The 15,730-nt window shown below is 29.5% G+C and overlaps 1 protein-coding gene across 2 annotated transcripts in view; it reads right to left on the reverse strand.

Moving 5' to 3' along the window:
- Positions 1 to 15,730, reverse strand: part of LOC107440015 (short-chain dehydrogenase/reductase family 9C member 7) — a 40,271-nt gene that overhangs the window by 4,162 nt on the left and 20,379 nt on the right. Inside the window, exon 5 of one of the 2 annotated variants that reach the window (XM_016052786.3) lies at positions 6,957 to 7,902. The exons of the other annotated variant lie outside the window; for it this stretch is intronic. Coding sequence (XP_015908272.2) covers positions 7,575 to 7,902 — 328 coding nt within the window. The 3' untranslated portion in view covers positions 6,957 to 7,574. Of the gene's footprint in view, positions 1 to 6,956; positions 7,903 to 15,730 lie in introns of those variants that run through there. 2 annotated transcript variants of the gene reach the window in all.

Here is a 15,730-nt window from a genome sequence, read left to right on the forward strand (position 1 = left end):
AGTGCAGGTGTCCCATTTTTTAGATGGACAAAATTAAAATACACAGTCTAACTAATTTTCTAAATTTCTCTCATATTAAAAAAAAATTCTGTTTAACATCTGTAAAAAAAATTAATCTCTTTCCTGTTTTTAACTTTAATGAATTTAAATCTATAATGACTGGTGTATTATATATGTGTTTGTGATGATGTGTTTGTCAGGGAACTTTTAGAGAGTTTTATTATCAAAAGCCGGACATATACCTACCGCCTCCCCCCTTCTAAGTATGCCCATGTCTACACCAGAGGGAGCAGTACTCTTTCCTTCAGCAAAATTAATTTACGGATTGTTTTAACAGCTTTACTCTCTCGCTATTTGGCTATTTGTGTCTTCTTCTCCCGCTTAATTGTATTTTCTTGTTGACTGTTATTGATTTGTTGTTTATTGTTTGAACTAGCAAATTTATTACTCAAAAATCGTTCGTTCTCTTAAAAAAAAAAAAAAAAAAAAAAAAACACGTGTGAGCTAAAAATTACCGAGTTATGTCATTTTGTAATGATAAAACAGATGACCAGAAATAAAAATATCGCCAAATTAGCGACTTCCTTGAAAATTCGGCACTAAATATCTTCGTTTAACAATAAAAGTCTAACTTATTCTAAAGGATATCGCCTTACTATGCAAAAGGAACATCCCCTCCGCAGAGGATCAAAATTGTGATGGCATGTCTTCGGATAATCCTCCGGGATGTGTCCCAGACCGTCGCCAATAGCCCATTGTGCAGCTCTAGTGCGACGTAAATTAACAATAACAACAGCAAAAGGAACAATTGATAGAATTGTAGTGTATCTACCACTACAAAAATAACAATCCCTATTCACTAGTATATAAGAGATGTTAACTCGATTCTATGAGGGGTGTACCTTTTCATAGATGAAGGTTGACATGGTCGATAACAATTCTCTCCACAGAATACATATCTTATGAATCGCAGGAAATTTGAGCTCATACTCTTATTTACTTTTATGCATTTATAAATGAGCAATAATAAATTCTGTTCCACCTACATTAGTAATTTAAAGTTTGAGTTCAGGTAAACCTAGAATAATCCAGGAAGTTTCAAATGAAAAAATAAAGTTTTTCAAAATATCAAAATGAACAGGGAAGTAATCTTACCATAATTTGTTTACATTCTGATATTTGAAACGAAAAGAAAAAAAAAGCAATGTTTTCAATTTTATTTTTTACTCTTCCTTTACTTGAGCGTACTTTTTTCTATACTCAAAACTAAAAAAAAGAAAAAAAGAAGAGAAACAGAATTTGCGATGAAAAGTTTCTCCGGCGATATAGCGTCCTCTTAACAGTGTATCAAACTAGACAGAGCCTGATTAGAACAAAAATTATGATTATTTTTCTATGCTAACTACCTAATCGGGTATCGTTAAAATAATAACCATCGAATATTATTGATTATAACCAAAATGCGGTATTCTTAATCCGTCTTGGCCACTAGAGCCGATTTGGAATAACCTTAAAAACCCAAGCTAAGCATGTTTAAGTGAAATTTGCCTTTCATAACAAAAAAGATGTATCTGAATAATGTCACATGCTTTTAATATGAAAATATATCTTTCTTTGATCGTAAACTCAATTATTTTGAAAGAAAAGAAAACGTGTGCTGTAAGCCCTTTTTAAGTTTTAATCTGCAGACCCACTGCCTAAAACACGAAAAAACACTCGTTGAAACTATTTTCCATTTAAAACCTCAAATGGAAATGTCAAATATATTAATATTCTGCTTTTTCAAACTGAGGTCGCGATCTTTAAATAATAACGGATTTACTTTTTCTAAAGCTCAAAACACTTTTATTTTCGAATGTGTATAAATATTTTGTTACACGAACTTTAATATTGAAATGATATTTAAATAAAGGAAAGATTTTGTATTTATTTTGTTCATTCAAAATATTAAATCCTTGAATTCGTTTACTATTGAATTTTTTGAATTCATTGAATATTTTGTGAACAGAAAAAACTTATTAGACTCATTTCTTTTATTCGTAGTACATTTTTCGAACTAGTGAAATTAAAACTTTCAAGTTCTCTAATAGAAGAAATTAAAAAGGCAAATTATATTAAATCCTAGAAATAGGCAGACCTAGATATAGCTTTAATTTATTTTATGATTCATTTTTATTTTATTATTTATTTAATTTCCCAAGTTGTGTACTGTAGCAGAATAGTATGACTGTAAGGAAGCTGAGGTAATTTTTAATCCTATTTTTGAAAAATACGTTTTCAAATTCGTCAAATGTCGACGCTGCTGTGCAATTCAAATAACAACTATTTTCCATCTATTGCTATTGCTGTGAACGCCAAAATAGAATTTCAAAAAACTCATAAAACAAAATTTATTTTTGAAAAAAAAATTTTTTTTTTTAAAATATGTTGCTCACAATACAAAGATGCCAAATATATAAAAATATCAATTTTTAATTTTTCTTCACTTACGTTGATTTTTCAATTGCACCGGCATTACGCCAGTATCATGTTTAAAGCAAACGTCAATAATTTTGAATCATTCCAATTTTAAAATTATTCACAAATTGAAAGTTTTGACAACTAAAATTTTGTATCTAATTTTAACACCGCACTAGTTTGACATTGCATTATTTTCACACAATTTAAAATAAAAAATAAATAAAAAATTCAACGTTAAACCGTGATTGCATTGCAATTTATTTTATAACAATCATAAGAGGAACTGTTTTTCAACCACCAGGAAATATTTAATATTCAATCCAGTTATGAAAAGTGCTTAACAAAGAATTAATTTCTAACGGGGAAAAAATATGGATATCTTTCCCAACAGAATAACACGTGACATCTTTTTTACAAAAATATTTGAACAACTGATGGGAGGAAAAAATAGCGTTTTTTCAAATAGTATAATTTAAGTTGGAATAATATCGTTTGTAATACAAAATAAATCAATCTACAACTTTCGTGACAACAAAATTCGAATAAAGCAACAAACAATATTACTGTCTACAGTTAGAAATAATAATGATGATATATAAGTAGGAGAGATTCGTAATAGATTTTAAAAGTTATTCTTTGAAACTAGTTCTAAAGTTCGAAGTTTTGATAAGTTGGACATGGCCGCATTCGTACGCATTATCTTCTGTTTAGTAGTTGTTTTTGTGTTAGTGGACAGTAAGCCACAACAATATCAAAGTTTTGCAAGTAGTAGCGTGACCTATAGAAATCAAGAAGGTCAAATTGTCACAAAACGAACGTCAAGTGTCGGAGGCCCAAATGGTCAAAATACGCAGCAAACATACGAGACCGTCAGCGGAACCTCCAGTATCAATTACGGAAAATAGAAAAAGTGGGAAATCAACGGAAAATGCAAAAGTTAATGGAATTTTAAACAATACTGTATTTGCTAATTCGAACCAGGTGTTTTATATAATTAAATTATCAAGTTTTCATACGAGAAGTTACGGAACACTGAACTCTTCCATTTGATGATGGAGCTGTGCCTTGGGTTCATAAAAGAATGTTTTATAAATTTGATGAACTAAGAAAATGTTTGCACATTTTCAACATGATGTTTTTCTCCAAATTCAAAATAAGAAAGTATTTTTAAAATATGAATATTTGAATGATATAATATCTGTAAATTTAATCAAACTCAAAATAAGAAAATATTTTTACTATATAAAGATGGTTTTATATTTTAAATGAAATAATGTCTGGAAAAAAAATGTTTTAAATAACTCAAATTCAAAATGTTTCTCTAATGCGAATATCGTTAAATGATACATGCAAATGTTTTTCAAAACTAATCAAATTCAATCTAAGAAAACATTTCTAAAATATGAAGATTGTTATTTATTTTGAATAAAACAATCTCTAAAATGTTTTTCTGAACTAATAATATTCAAAATATTTCTGTAGTATGAATATCGTTAAATGATATGGTGTATGTTTCGCTTTTCTAAACTTAACTAATTCAAAACAAGAAAATATTTCTAAGAAATGAGGAACATTATTCATTTTGAATGATATGATGTATGTAAATGCTTTTCTAAACTAAAAGTATTCGAAATTAGAAAGTATATTTGTAGAATTAAAATTGTTATTTTTTTTCATTGATATGATATTTGTAAATGTGTTATAACGAAATAGAAATGGTTTTAAAAATGTAAAATCATAGCTATAATAATATTGCATAGCAATTATAATTTTTTTTTTAAATTATTGGCTATTTTAATAATTTTATAACAATATTGTACATTTTGGATTCATATAAAAATATTAGAGATATTAAATTAAGATGCTTTTGCTTATAATTGGAACTAACATTTTTATTTTGAATTTTTGTGTATTGGTTTTCATAATAATTTTATAATTATATCATTTTTACTAAAGTACGGAGTCACGTTTATATTATAAAATAATTCGTCGGCACTTGTAAAAATTAAATCCATAAAAATTTGTTTATAAAGTAAAATTTTGATTTTTTCTTTTGGAACTTCTGCTTATTGTTCTCTGTCATATTAACCAAAGATAGGCATCGTTCATTCAGAATAATGAATAATAAGTTAATGAATAATTAGATAAAATCTCCCACAATAATTAATAAAAATTGAATCATAATTCAGAAATGTTTCGACTGAAGACTATATTTATTATTTTTAGTTTTTATTTCTTATTCCGTTGTCAAGAATAAATTAACAATCATCAATTTCCTGATAAACTACTCAGAGTTAGGTGCCGATTACAGAAATCGGTTACAATTGTAATAAATTACAAATTATAATTACATAGTAGTCAACTACTTGTAATCATGATTAGTGATCACGGTAACCAGTAATCATAATTTCTGATTACAAGCTGTCGCGAATACATGTACTCAAAATGAACACTTGTCAGTAATCATGATAATCAGTAATCATAATCAAACTATTACAAGTAATTATATTATACGATTACAGCACGAACCAATGTAACCGCAATTTCAAATGATTTTAATTAAACTGCATTCAGGAATGTAAATGAATTATTACATTTATCACACTGTATAGATTGCATATCTCATTGAATTAGATTGTTAGGATTACTAAATGAAAATTTTTAAGAAAATTAATGAATGTTTTAATGAATAATTTTGAAGCGTGCAGAAAGAAGTGAACATTCTGAATAACTTTTGATCTAATGATCGGATTTCGATGCACTAAGATACAGTTTTAATAATTCGAAAGTCTAATTTTAAGTATGCTAATTAATTAGTGCAGACGATATTTTACGTTAGGAAATCAGACATAAAAACGAACTTGCGCTGATTAAATATACCTTTATTTTCGACTGATTTGTTACGCTCAAATCTATAAAACCACGATTTATAAAATATATGGTCAAAATAGTACATGGCAGAAGAACTGTGGAAAGTTTGGATCACTTAACGTTAATTTTACTCTTTGCGTATTTCGCTCTATCTCCAGAACTTTTTTAAGCAAATCGTGTATCTAAAAATAATTTCATGAAAAAACAATATAATTTTTTAATTATTATTTAGTATGTTTTATTTTAGGTAAACAAAAGCCGAAAAAATTTAAATTTTTTTGAACAAAGTTGGTAAAATAGTTCATGAGAAATTTAAAATTTAACAATGCGACTTTTTAAAATTAGATAACTCAGAAACTATACGAAATTTTCAAATTTTGTATTGTGCTATTACATAAAATTACATACTTTACATGCATAAAATACAAAATAATTTTATGAAAAAAACAATATAATTTTTTAATTATTATTTAGTATCTTTGTTATTTTAAGTAAATAAAGGCCGAAACATTTTTGAATTGTCTTGAACAAAGTTGGTGAAATAGTTCGCAAGAAATTTAAATTTAAAAAATACGACTTTTTAAAATAAGATAATTCCGAAACTATTCGACTGATTTTGTTCAAATATTGTATTTTGTTATTGCATAAAATTACATACTTTACATGCATAAAATACAAAATAATTTCATGAAAAATCAATATAATTTTTTAATTATTATTTAGTATCTTTGTTATTTTAAGTGAATAAAGGCCGAAACATTTTTGAATTGTTTTGAACAAAGTTGGTGAAATAGTTCGTGAGAAATTTAAATTTTAAAAATACGACTTTTTAAAATTAGATAACTCAGAAACTATTCGACTGATTTTGGCAAATTTAGCATTTTGTTATTACATAAAATTACATACTTTACATACATAAAATTACATACTTTACATACATAAAATTACATACTTTAAAAAGATGTAAAAATTTGTATACCATAATATTTTTGGACTACTATTAAACATAATTATAAAAAAAAATATTTCTCGCATGCAATTATCTTTGAATAGACGAATTTTATTACTGGAAACAAAAAGTTTCTGATTCACTTAAAAAGCTTTCAAGATATAGCGAAATACAGAAAAAGTAAAATTTATATTAAGAGGCCAAAACTCCTTCCTGAACAATTGGGATCATATTTTCCAGATAAGGGATACCCCCCTTATTTTTAAGATCACAAATCCATAAAAAAAAATAAGTAAAATATATTTTTATTGAGAGAAAGTACATTATTGTGCCTAATTTCATAACTTAAAATATTATTGATTAATTAGCATATTTATGGTTGAGCCCTAAAATTCTTATTCTAGATTAAGTCTCAGTATGTGAAAATTTGATCATTGGACCAAAAGTTATTCCTAGTCTTAATTTTCGCTTTTGCTGTATTTTAATTATTCACATTTTCTTATCAGAGATTTGTCAAATTTTTGCTTAAGTTCTTGCTTTTTTTCATAATTAAATATTTATTTTCTATTCCAAATTGGCATACTTTTTCCACAAGGGTAATCAATCGATGATTAACCAACTCCCTGTATTTTCATGAAAAAAATTAAAAGTATAAACAAATACAAATTTTGCTCAATAAAGTAGTAAAAATCATTTATTTCAATAACTATAAGAATAGATGAAAATTGAGCACAAAATACATCTGAATTGTAATAATACGTAAACTTGGCACAAAGATAAAATTGAAAAGAATTGCATGAATTACAATAAATACTTCAGGGCAGGGCAGTTCAAAACATTAACTCATAAGCATTAATTCGTAAACTTTGAAAAACATGATGAGAACATATCTGGATAGTTATATAAAATTGTTTGGATATACTTTAGTAAAATAAGATAAGAAAAAAAAACAATTGGAAAACGCAGATGGGATAGGCTTGTTAAAAAGTAAACTAAAGCCGGACCCTAGTGCATTATTTCAACTAAAGCATTAGCGGGCAAATCAACAACAACAAAAAAAATACATTACATTAATTTTTTAGACATTTTATAATCCCAACGCAATGCACTTTGTTTAGTGTCAAAAAAGCCATTTTCTGGGAGCAAACGTCATAGGCTGCAGCAAATCGACCCAATATTATGCCCACTTAAAAAATCACATAACTAGAAATCACTAGAATCACATAAATAGAAAAGGGTAGGATAAACAATTTCCTAGAAGTTTTTTCTTTTATCAAAAAACACTTCGTAAATTTTAAAGCATTTCTTCTCCAGCTATTTCACGAACTATAAGAAAATCGGCTAAAGGTCTCGGTAAACGACTATAAATCCAGAAAGAAAATCTAGAATAAAGTGTTCCAGGATTGTAAGAATACTTCGGATCAAAAGCCATAACACCCTCTTCCAGGCAATCCACAACCTGTTCAGGCTTGTCACAAATAGATAAGTTTACGGTCCTGTCGACTGCTTTAGTATGCTGTTGTATATAGTTATCAGGATAAATATCCTTTATTTCCTGAGGAGTTTCTTCCCAAGTTTTGCAATTATAAGCCAGAATAGAACGCTCATCCGTTATGGGGGTTCTGAAACAGAAACGGAAGAAGGCATGATTATAAAAAAAACATAAAGCGTTCTTCCTTTGATGAAATAAAAGTTTATTTTTATTGACTTATAATAACCACGCACTTATGACGAGTTCAACACATCAGAATAACTTTAAGCTATGATAGAGTACATCGACGTTAATGTTGTCGCAAAACGCAGAGAGAACAAAAATCCTTCAGATCCCAAATTCGTGTCATTCGAAAATAGGCCTAATTATTTCGCTGCAAATAAAACTTCTTTTTTAGCGCTTCATTTAAGCTGAAGTATTTACTGAAACCGTTTAAAAAACATGAATAATAATCAAAGAAAAAAACTTAAAACGTACCACGCCTCTAGCAACATCTTATCTTAGGTACAGTATGGCTCAATAAGATTGTCAAGTCTATATTAGCCTCAAATGGACCTAGATAAGCTCGTATTATTAAATACAGGGTATATTTAGGTTGAAAAATGGCTGAAAAAATATCGGGTGAAGCGGTCAATTCTATGTTGGGCCGTCAATGCAAAATATTGGTTTATAACGGCTCCTTTATAAACTCCTTTCGTCTATCTTAGCCTCAAATGGACCTAGATAAGCTCGTATTATTAAATACAGGTTACATTTAGGTTGAAAAATGACTGAAAAAATATCGGGTGAATCGGTCATTTCTATATATTGGGCCGTCAATGCAAAATATTGGCTTATAACGGCTCCTTTATAAACTCCTTTCGTCTATATTAGCCTCAAATGAACCTAGATAAGCTAATATTATTAAATACAGGTTATATTTAGGTTGAAAAATGGCTGAAAAAATATCGGGTGAATCGGTCAGCTCTATATTGGGCCGCCAATGCAAAATATTGGTTTATAACGGCTCTTTTAGCCCTTATTCAGCCATGGTTTTCAAATATTGATTCCATGACAACCTGAGTAGCATTGCTACTAGGGTTAATTAGTCTTCGTTCCTTGAATTTAAACAAGACTTTTAAGTTGCGCTTTGTGCTCGCTGCTAATTCTTTATTTTATTTTAATGACTAGGTAAAAGATGTGTACTGATTTCTGAATGGAGTTATGAAAATAAGATATCTACCCGATTTTAAGGTGACTTAGTTCCTGTTTCCCTTTTTGTATCTGTTAAACAAACGTTTCAGAAGTGCTGTTAGGCTACGCTGTGTTAAATGTTTGGGGGAAGTCTGGAAAATCAGTTTTAATTAGTATTGAAAAATTTGTTTAATGACCATTTTGACAGAGCAATTTCAATTCAATTTTGATCTATACTTTTGAATTTTAAACGAAGTTTAAAGTGTCAATTTTCTTCCTGCAGAGTCATTTAAAACATTTTTAATGTATAATTTTTTAAAAATACAAACTTAAATTATTAAACTAGTTCACTTAATATAAAACAGACATAATTTATGGAGCTGAAGTCTGCACAAAGAATTGAGAAATTCGAAATCTGGCAAAGGAAGAATTAGAGCAAATTTTGAGCAAATAATTGAAACTTTGATCATACAGATTTTATGCTTTACTATACATGCTCTACTGTAATTTAACTACACAAAAGTTAATATAAAAAAAGGTAAATAAAACTAGCTTGTTTCAAGGCATTGCATTCAAGAAGTTAAACCTCAATTTATATAAATTTTGAGGGGAAATATTATACATCAATGTAACAAAAAAAACGTTCTATGTTCATGCAATTACACTCTATCTCAGTATCTTTTTGAATGGTAGGACAAAATCGAGTTCCAAAAATAGCAGTGTTATAAACACTCTTCGTTCCCTAGCATGTAAGAAGTATTTAGCATAGAATGACAACAAAAATCCAAACCCACAGTCCAATCACATTAATGTGACCACCTGCCAAAAGCGAGAACAACATCCTTTCGCAGAGCAAACCGCTGCGAGATGTTCTGAAAAAGAGTCAATTAGGTTCTTGAATATGTTAACTGGTATATACAGGTAGTTATGCTGACTACAGTACCGTGGCCAGCCGCACTAGGTAACGCAATAGAGGATTCATGGCAAAAATCACTCGATCGAGGTGGTTGCACAGATTCTTGATTGGGTTGAAGTCCGGGGAGTGTGTTGGCCGGGGAAGTACGGTAAACACATACTGGGGCTCTTCTAACCACTCACATTCACTGTGGGCTGTATGACACGTCGCATTATTTTACTGATCGATGGCAGGTGAGAAAAACAATTCCCATGTAGGGGTGGACATGGTCCGCAATGACAGAGGAGTGTTTGTGTTTATCTCTTGTGTCTTCCACAATGATGGATGCGCCCAGAGAATGCCACAAAAATAATCCCAAGACCATAAGACTCCCTGTTCGAATTTGGAACAGGGTGCAGATTCCTTGATTTCAGACTATTGCAGGAAGTGTGCTTTCAGACGTATCATACCGTCTACTCCAACAGCCATCAGTCCGATGGAGCATAAATCATGATTCATAGGAAAAAGCCACTTGTCGCCACTCAATGAACGTAAAATTGCGATAATAACGTGCAAATTCAAACCTTCGTTGCTGGTCAGCATACGTGCATTAACCAGGTGTCTGCTGCGTTGCTCACAAGCACAAAATTCGTTGAACTATCGTTCAGGACACACTGTTCGTAGCCCCTTGGTTCATCTGGAAGGTCAGTTAATCATGCAGGTCTACTCGCCCAAACGCATTTCTGTAGCAATCGTTCACCTCTGTCATCTATGGTTGATCTGTGGTGCACCACATTTGCCACGTCACTGATTTTGGATAGTGCCATTTGTAATGCCCGGTATGCTTTTACCACAGCGGCACGTGAATAGTTTACAAAGTTAGCCGTTTTGGAAATGAATCCACCATTGACCCGAAAACCAATAATCAATCGCTTTTGGACGTCGGATAAATCACTCTGTTTCCGCATTACTTCAACGATTGTAATATTTTCCACCTGCCTTTTGTGCTTGGTTAGTTCACGTTGATGTCGGAAGTAAGTGGTGGTCACATTATGTGACTGGACTTTTATATCCTTGTACACATAGTATATGACTGAACTTGTATATTATAGTTAGCAGTAAATAAAAAAGAAAGGGGACAGTGCCTATTTTAGGAAGGACGCAAATGACTTCTTAAATTTCTTTTTACCCAAAAAAGCAAATAACACAGCAAGTAAAATTAATTTAAAAAACAAAATTGCATTTTCCAAGAAGACTAAAAAGGAGAAAATCATTTTATTCTTGCCAAACCTATATACTAGCAAGAAAACTGTAGTGCACATCAGTAAAGGAGGATTTTCGGTGGTTTTACTATTTTCTTCTAAATAGTTCTGTGTTTCGTAGTTTGTTTAGGTCAGAAATTTATTAAAATTTTGAAAATCGATAAAATCTGATATCACCACTTAGGAAACATTTTTAACTTCTATTGGCAATGTGCAGTTGAGATTTGAACACTCTAGCTACTAAGAGGTAAAAATTTAGAATACGATAAATTTTATATACCAGATAAATTTTGCTTATAGTTGTTTAGAAATGATTGAAACTTGTATAATCATCATACACTACATGGAGCTTCAATTTAATTTTAAACGAACTAGTCTGAAAGTAGCGAATAAGTTTGCTTGAGATCAGGAAGGGAATCATCTTGTCAGAAAGTGGTTGGAATTGACTATAAATTCTACTAAGAGCGGTGAGGAAACGATTGAAACTTGAATTGCTATCAGTCACAAAACTTCAAAAGATATTTAAAAACTGTAGCCAGTAGGGAGGTAATTTTGATTTCAAGATTCCATCCTCACTTATAAGTCTTAAAGAGAGTGGATACAAACACAATAAAAATGGTGCATCTTTTAGCACAGTTTCTGATATATATTTTTCCAACAATTTTTTTTTCTTTTCTTTTTAAATTCGCCAACTGTATAAGCGCAAATTTTAGGAGGCATCGTCATAAGTTTTTAACAGGCGATACACGTTTCAGAAGATTAAATATGTAATCTTAATAATCATCGGTAATATTAAAAAGAAAAAGGAAGAAGAAAATTTATCCTAACAATTTTAATGCGTCAATTAATTTTACTAATTTCTAGATTGAAAATTTAGCTGACTGTGACCGAAGTGGAGCCGTCCTTAATTGATATTACGCTTCTTCTTCTTTTATTTTTCTTTTATTTTTCAATATTTTTGACTACCCTCCTCCCCTTTGTTCCAAGTGTCACACTTTCCCATACCCCCTACCCTCCTTGTCACATGTGACACTATATTATGCAAACACATGCTAGCAGCTCAGAAACAAAACTCATATTATTGACCCTATTACAAATTTTATTTTCTACACGTCACTTTTTTTTCTTTTGTGAGCATAACAATAATATTTATTAGATGTGTACTTATTTTAAAGAAAAAAAGTATAAAATAAATAATATAATAGCATTCAATCAACTGATTTTAAATATTTTTATTTTAGCCGAAGTGATATCGCACTTTTTGTTACCCCCCCCCCCCAAGCATAACAACACCTTAATTAAATTGGTAAGTGGCGAAAATAAAAATTTAGAACGCCTTCAGTTTGAGCATGACAGGAACTAATGAGCTGAAATATCGCAAAAATTACGAAAAAATAAAAAATAAAATTTTTTAATGAAAAAAAAAATCGAAAATCGGATTTTAAGTGAAATTCATCTAGTCATCATCTACTTTTACCTTGAATTTCGTATCTACTAAAAATAATTTTGTGCCTGAAACTCTCTAGTTACATACACAGATATACATCTTATTTATGCGAACGGTACAAAGTTACACTCGTGTACAAATTATTTATTCGTTTTTATAACGTACAGCTCTTTTAACGCATTACTATAAAGCGCCTCTATTTTTTACAATACTAGTGATTATAATATATATTTTTAAAAAAAGAAAGAAAGAAGAATACACCAGAATATATGTGCGCAATCATATTTATCATTAATTTGAGAAAACTAATGCATGGAAATTTAAGAATTCTTCATGGCTTGCTTACAAGAGGCCTAGAGACCGTATACATGAGTATATTTTTTGGAGAATAACACACTAAGTGACTTAGTGCTTTGAAAGAGCGTTTATCTCTCGCAAAAGTTAAATGTGTGTTTTGAAAAAACGTTTAACTTTTGCAAATGTTAAATGCGTGTTTTGAAAGAACGTTTATCTTTTGCAAAAGTTAAATTGGTGTTTTGAAAGAACGTTTATCTTTTGCAAAAGTTAAATGTGTGTTTTGAAAGAATGTTTATCTTTTGCAAAAGTTAAATTTGTGTTTTGAAAGAACGTTTATCTCTCGCACAAGTGATATTTGTGGGAGGGAAAACGTCTCAGATTCTGCTATTCTTAATCAAAAATAGACCGCGCGTTTCCTCCCGAGACAGAATGCGAAGATAGATTTTGGACGAGCTGATTGAATTCCACGGCAACGCTTTCTGTGACACATCGTTGTTCCATTCTACTCTATATACTTGTTATTTTAAGCATAGAATGATTTTGTACTAAAGCTGTTTTATCAAACTTGAAATGTCAGTTTTTTCGTCTAAGAAACTACCTTCTTTGTCTATAAATGAAATAGAAATTATTTCGTCCAACATAATTACCCATAGACGCAATGTTAGAAATTTAGAAGATTGCAATAAGTGAGTAAAAGAATTTAGGGAACTGACAAATACAAATGGAATTCCAGAACTTCAAAACCTCATGAACGAAGATAAGCTGCAAGTATATAGAACTCCCAAAGTAAGTTAAAAATATAGAGAAAAAATGGAAAATAATAAAGATTAATGAAAAGAGAAGAAAAGTAAAATATTTTTTAAAAAAACTATTAAAAAAAAAGACGGAAAACAAAATAATGAAAAAATATTATTTCTTTATCAGCTCACACGATTATATCCGTAAACATTAATGATTTTTAATATTGTATCAATATAACCAAAGCAAAATATATCTATACAATAATGTGAGGAGCACTAAACAAAAAATAAAAAAATTTAAGCGAAAATAGAACATATTAAGTAAAAAATATCGATAGATATTTTTTACTTAATGTGTTCTGTTTTCGTTTCAACTTTTTTTTAGTGCTCCTCACACTATTGTATTCCGCAATACACAAACAATTACAATTTATCATTTGTTATTTAATAATAAAAAAAAATAACTGAAAGTTTGATTAATTCAAAAAATATTCTATTGTATTTATGAGTTTACTTTCTTCCAAGTAATATATTTTTAGGTAAAATTCACATTTTATGCTATTATTAAAAATTTGGGTCCCAAAAGATTATTATACAAATTAAATAAAAAAAAACTTTTGAAACCCCCCCCCCTAAAAAAAGAAAAAGAAAAAAAAACAATCGAAGTCTTTTTTATTAATTTAAGGAAGAATTAAAGCATATAATTTTTTCATGATTTATGACTGCTGACGTCCTCTTTTTTACAAATATAAAGGAGGAAAAAACTTTTCATTCCAAAAGAGAAGGAAAGTTATTAGATATCATAACAAGGTAAAAGTAAAGTATAAAAAAGCAATTGAGGAAATCCAGTCGATTTATGCTACAGGTAATAATAGTTACTGCAAATGCATCCAAAAGCGAGGTTAAAGAACGAAATGCTCTTTCATAATGAAAAATTAATATCTTAAAACAATTATTACTTACTAGAAAGATTAAAAATAAATTTTGGTTATTAAATTTTTATTTAAGTTTAAATATATCTTGCTCAGCTCACATAAGCTTTTATTAGATAAGTAAAGAAACATTAATAAAAAATTATAAATTACATGGCGTGCCCGGCGTTTTAGGTCTGAAAAAAAAATCTATTTACTCCTTTTTAGTCAAGAAAACACAGTTTTTATTCTATTTTATTACTTTCAGATTTTCAATTTTGCTTAGGTTAGTTCGAGTTGGAAACCAGTCAAAACTTCGATTGACGATAAAATGGCACTGTGTTTGGCTTGCTCTATTTAGGTAACAGTTGTAACTACGATTCAAATACGGAGCTTCTGATATAATTTTATCTGCTAGTTATTCCGTAAGTAGCCGAAATTTCCTACGATGATAAATTTTATTTGATTATAAAATGGTATTTTGGTCATTACAATTATTTGTATTGGACATGATCTTGTATTGGACACAACTCAAAATGAGTTATAAAAAAATAGACTCAGACTTCCAAACTTATCTAATAAAATTTTTTCTTTTTTTAAAGAATAAACCAATTGATCAAAATAACTTTTTAATGTGATTTTGTTTATTTGCAAACATTATTTAGCCCTTTTCTTAAATCAGTATTTATTGAAAAGATATTAAAAATTGACAGTTCTTTTTACAAGGTTGTCGTTGATCCTATCTTATATCTAAAATAGTCATATTAAATCGACATGATACGAACTTTTTAAAATAATTTTATAGTTTAGTGTACCGAATACGAACAGATGCCTGAAAAGTTTCATTTGGAATGTACCTAGAAACTCCGAAGTACAGAACAGGGACCAGAAATAATTATGCTCAGTGTGTAAAGAAGTTTAAAAAAAAAAAAAAACAGAACATTAAATTTTTTGTTTAGTTGTTACATTCGGGTAGGACACTGAAAAGGCTTATTTTTTGCTCTCTCTGTTTTCATAAGCACGCATTTTGAGCTGTGTGAGTTTTCATAAACGTGCATTTTGAATCGTGTCCATTCTCTTAAATACGCATTTTGAGTTGCGTACATTTTCTTAAACCTGCACTTCGAGCTGTGTACAGAATAAAAAAGCTAACAGGTGGATGCACTAATTATAATTGTCGGAAAGAAGTTAAAATTTTGATTGACGATAAATTATCTGAGGCAATAATAAAGC

Source organism: Parasteatoda tepidariorum, chromosome 7 (assembly GCF_043381705.1).
Source record: "Parasteatoda tepidariorum isolate YZ-2023 chromosome 7, CAS_Ptep_4.0, whole genome shotgun sequence".
Classification (NCBI taxonomy): domain Eukaryota; kingdom Metazoa; phylum Arthropoda; class Arachnida; order Araneae; family Theridiidae; genus Parasteatoda; species Parasteatoda tepidariorum.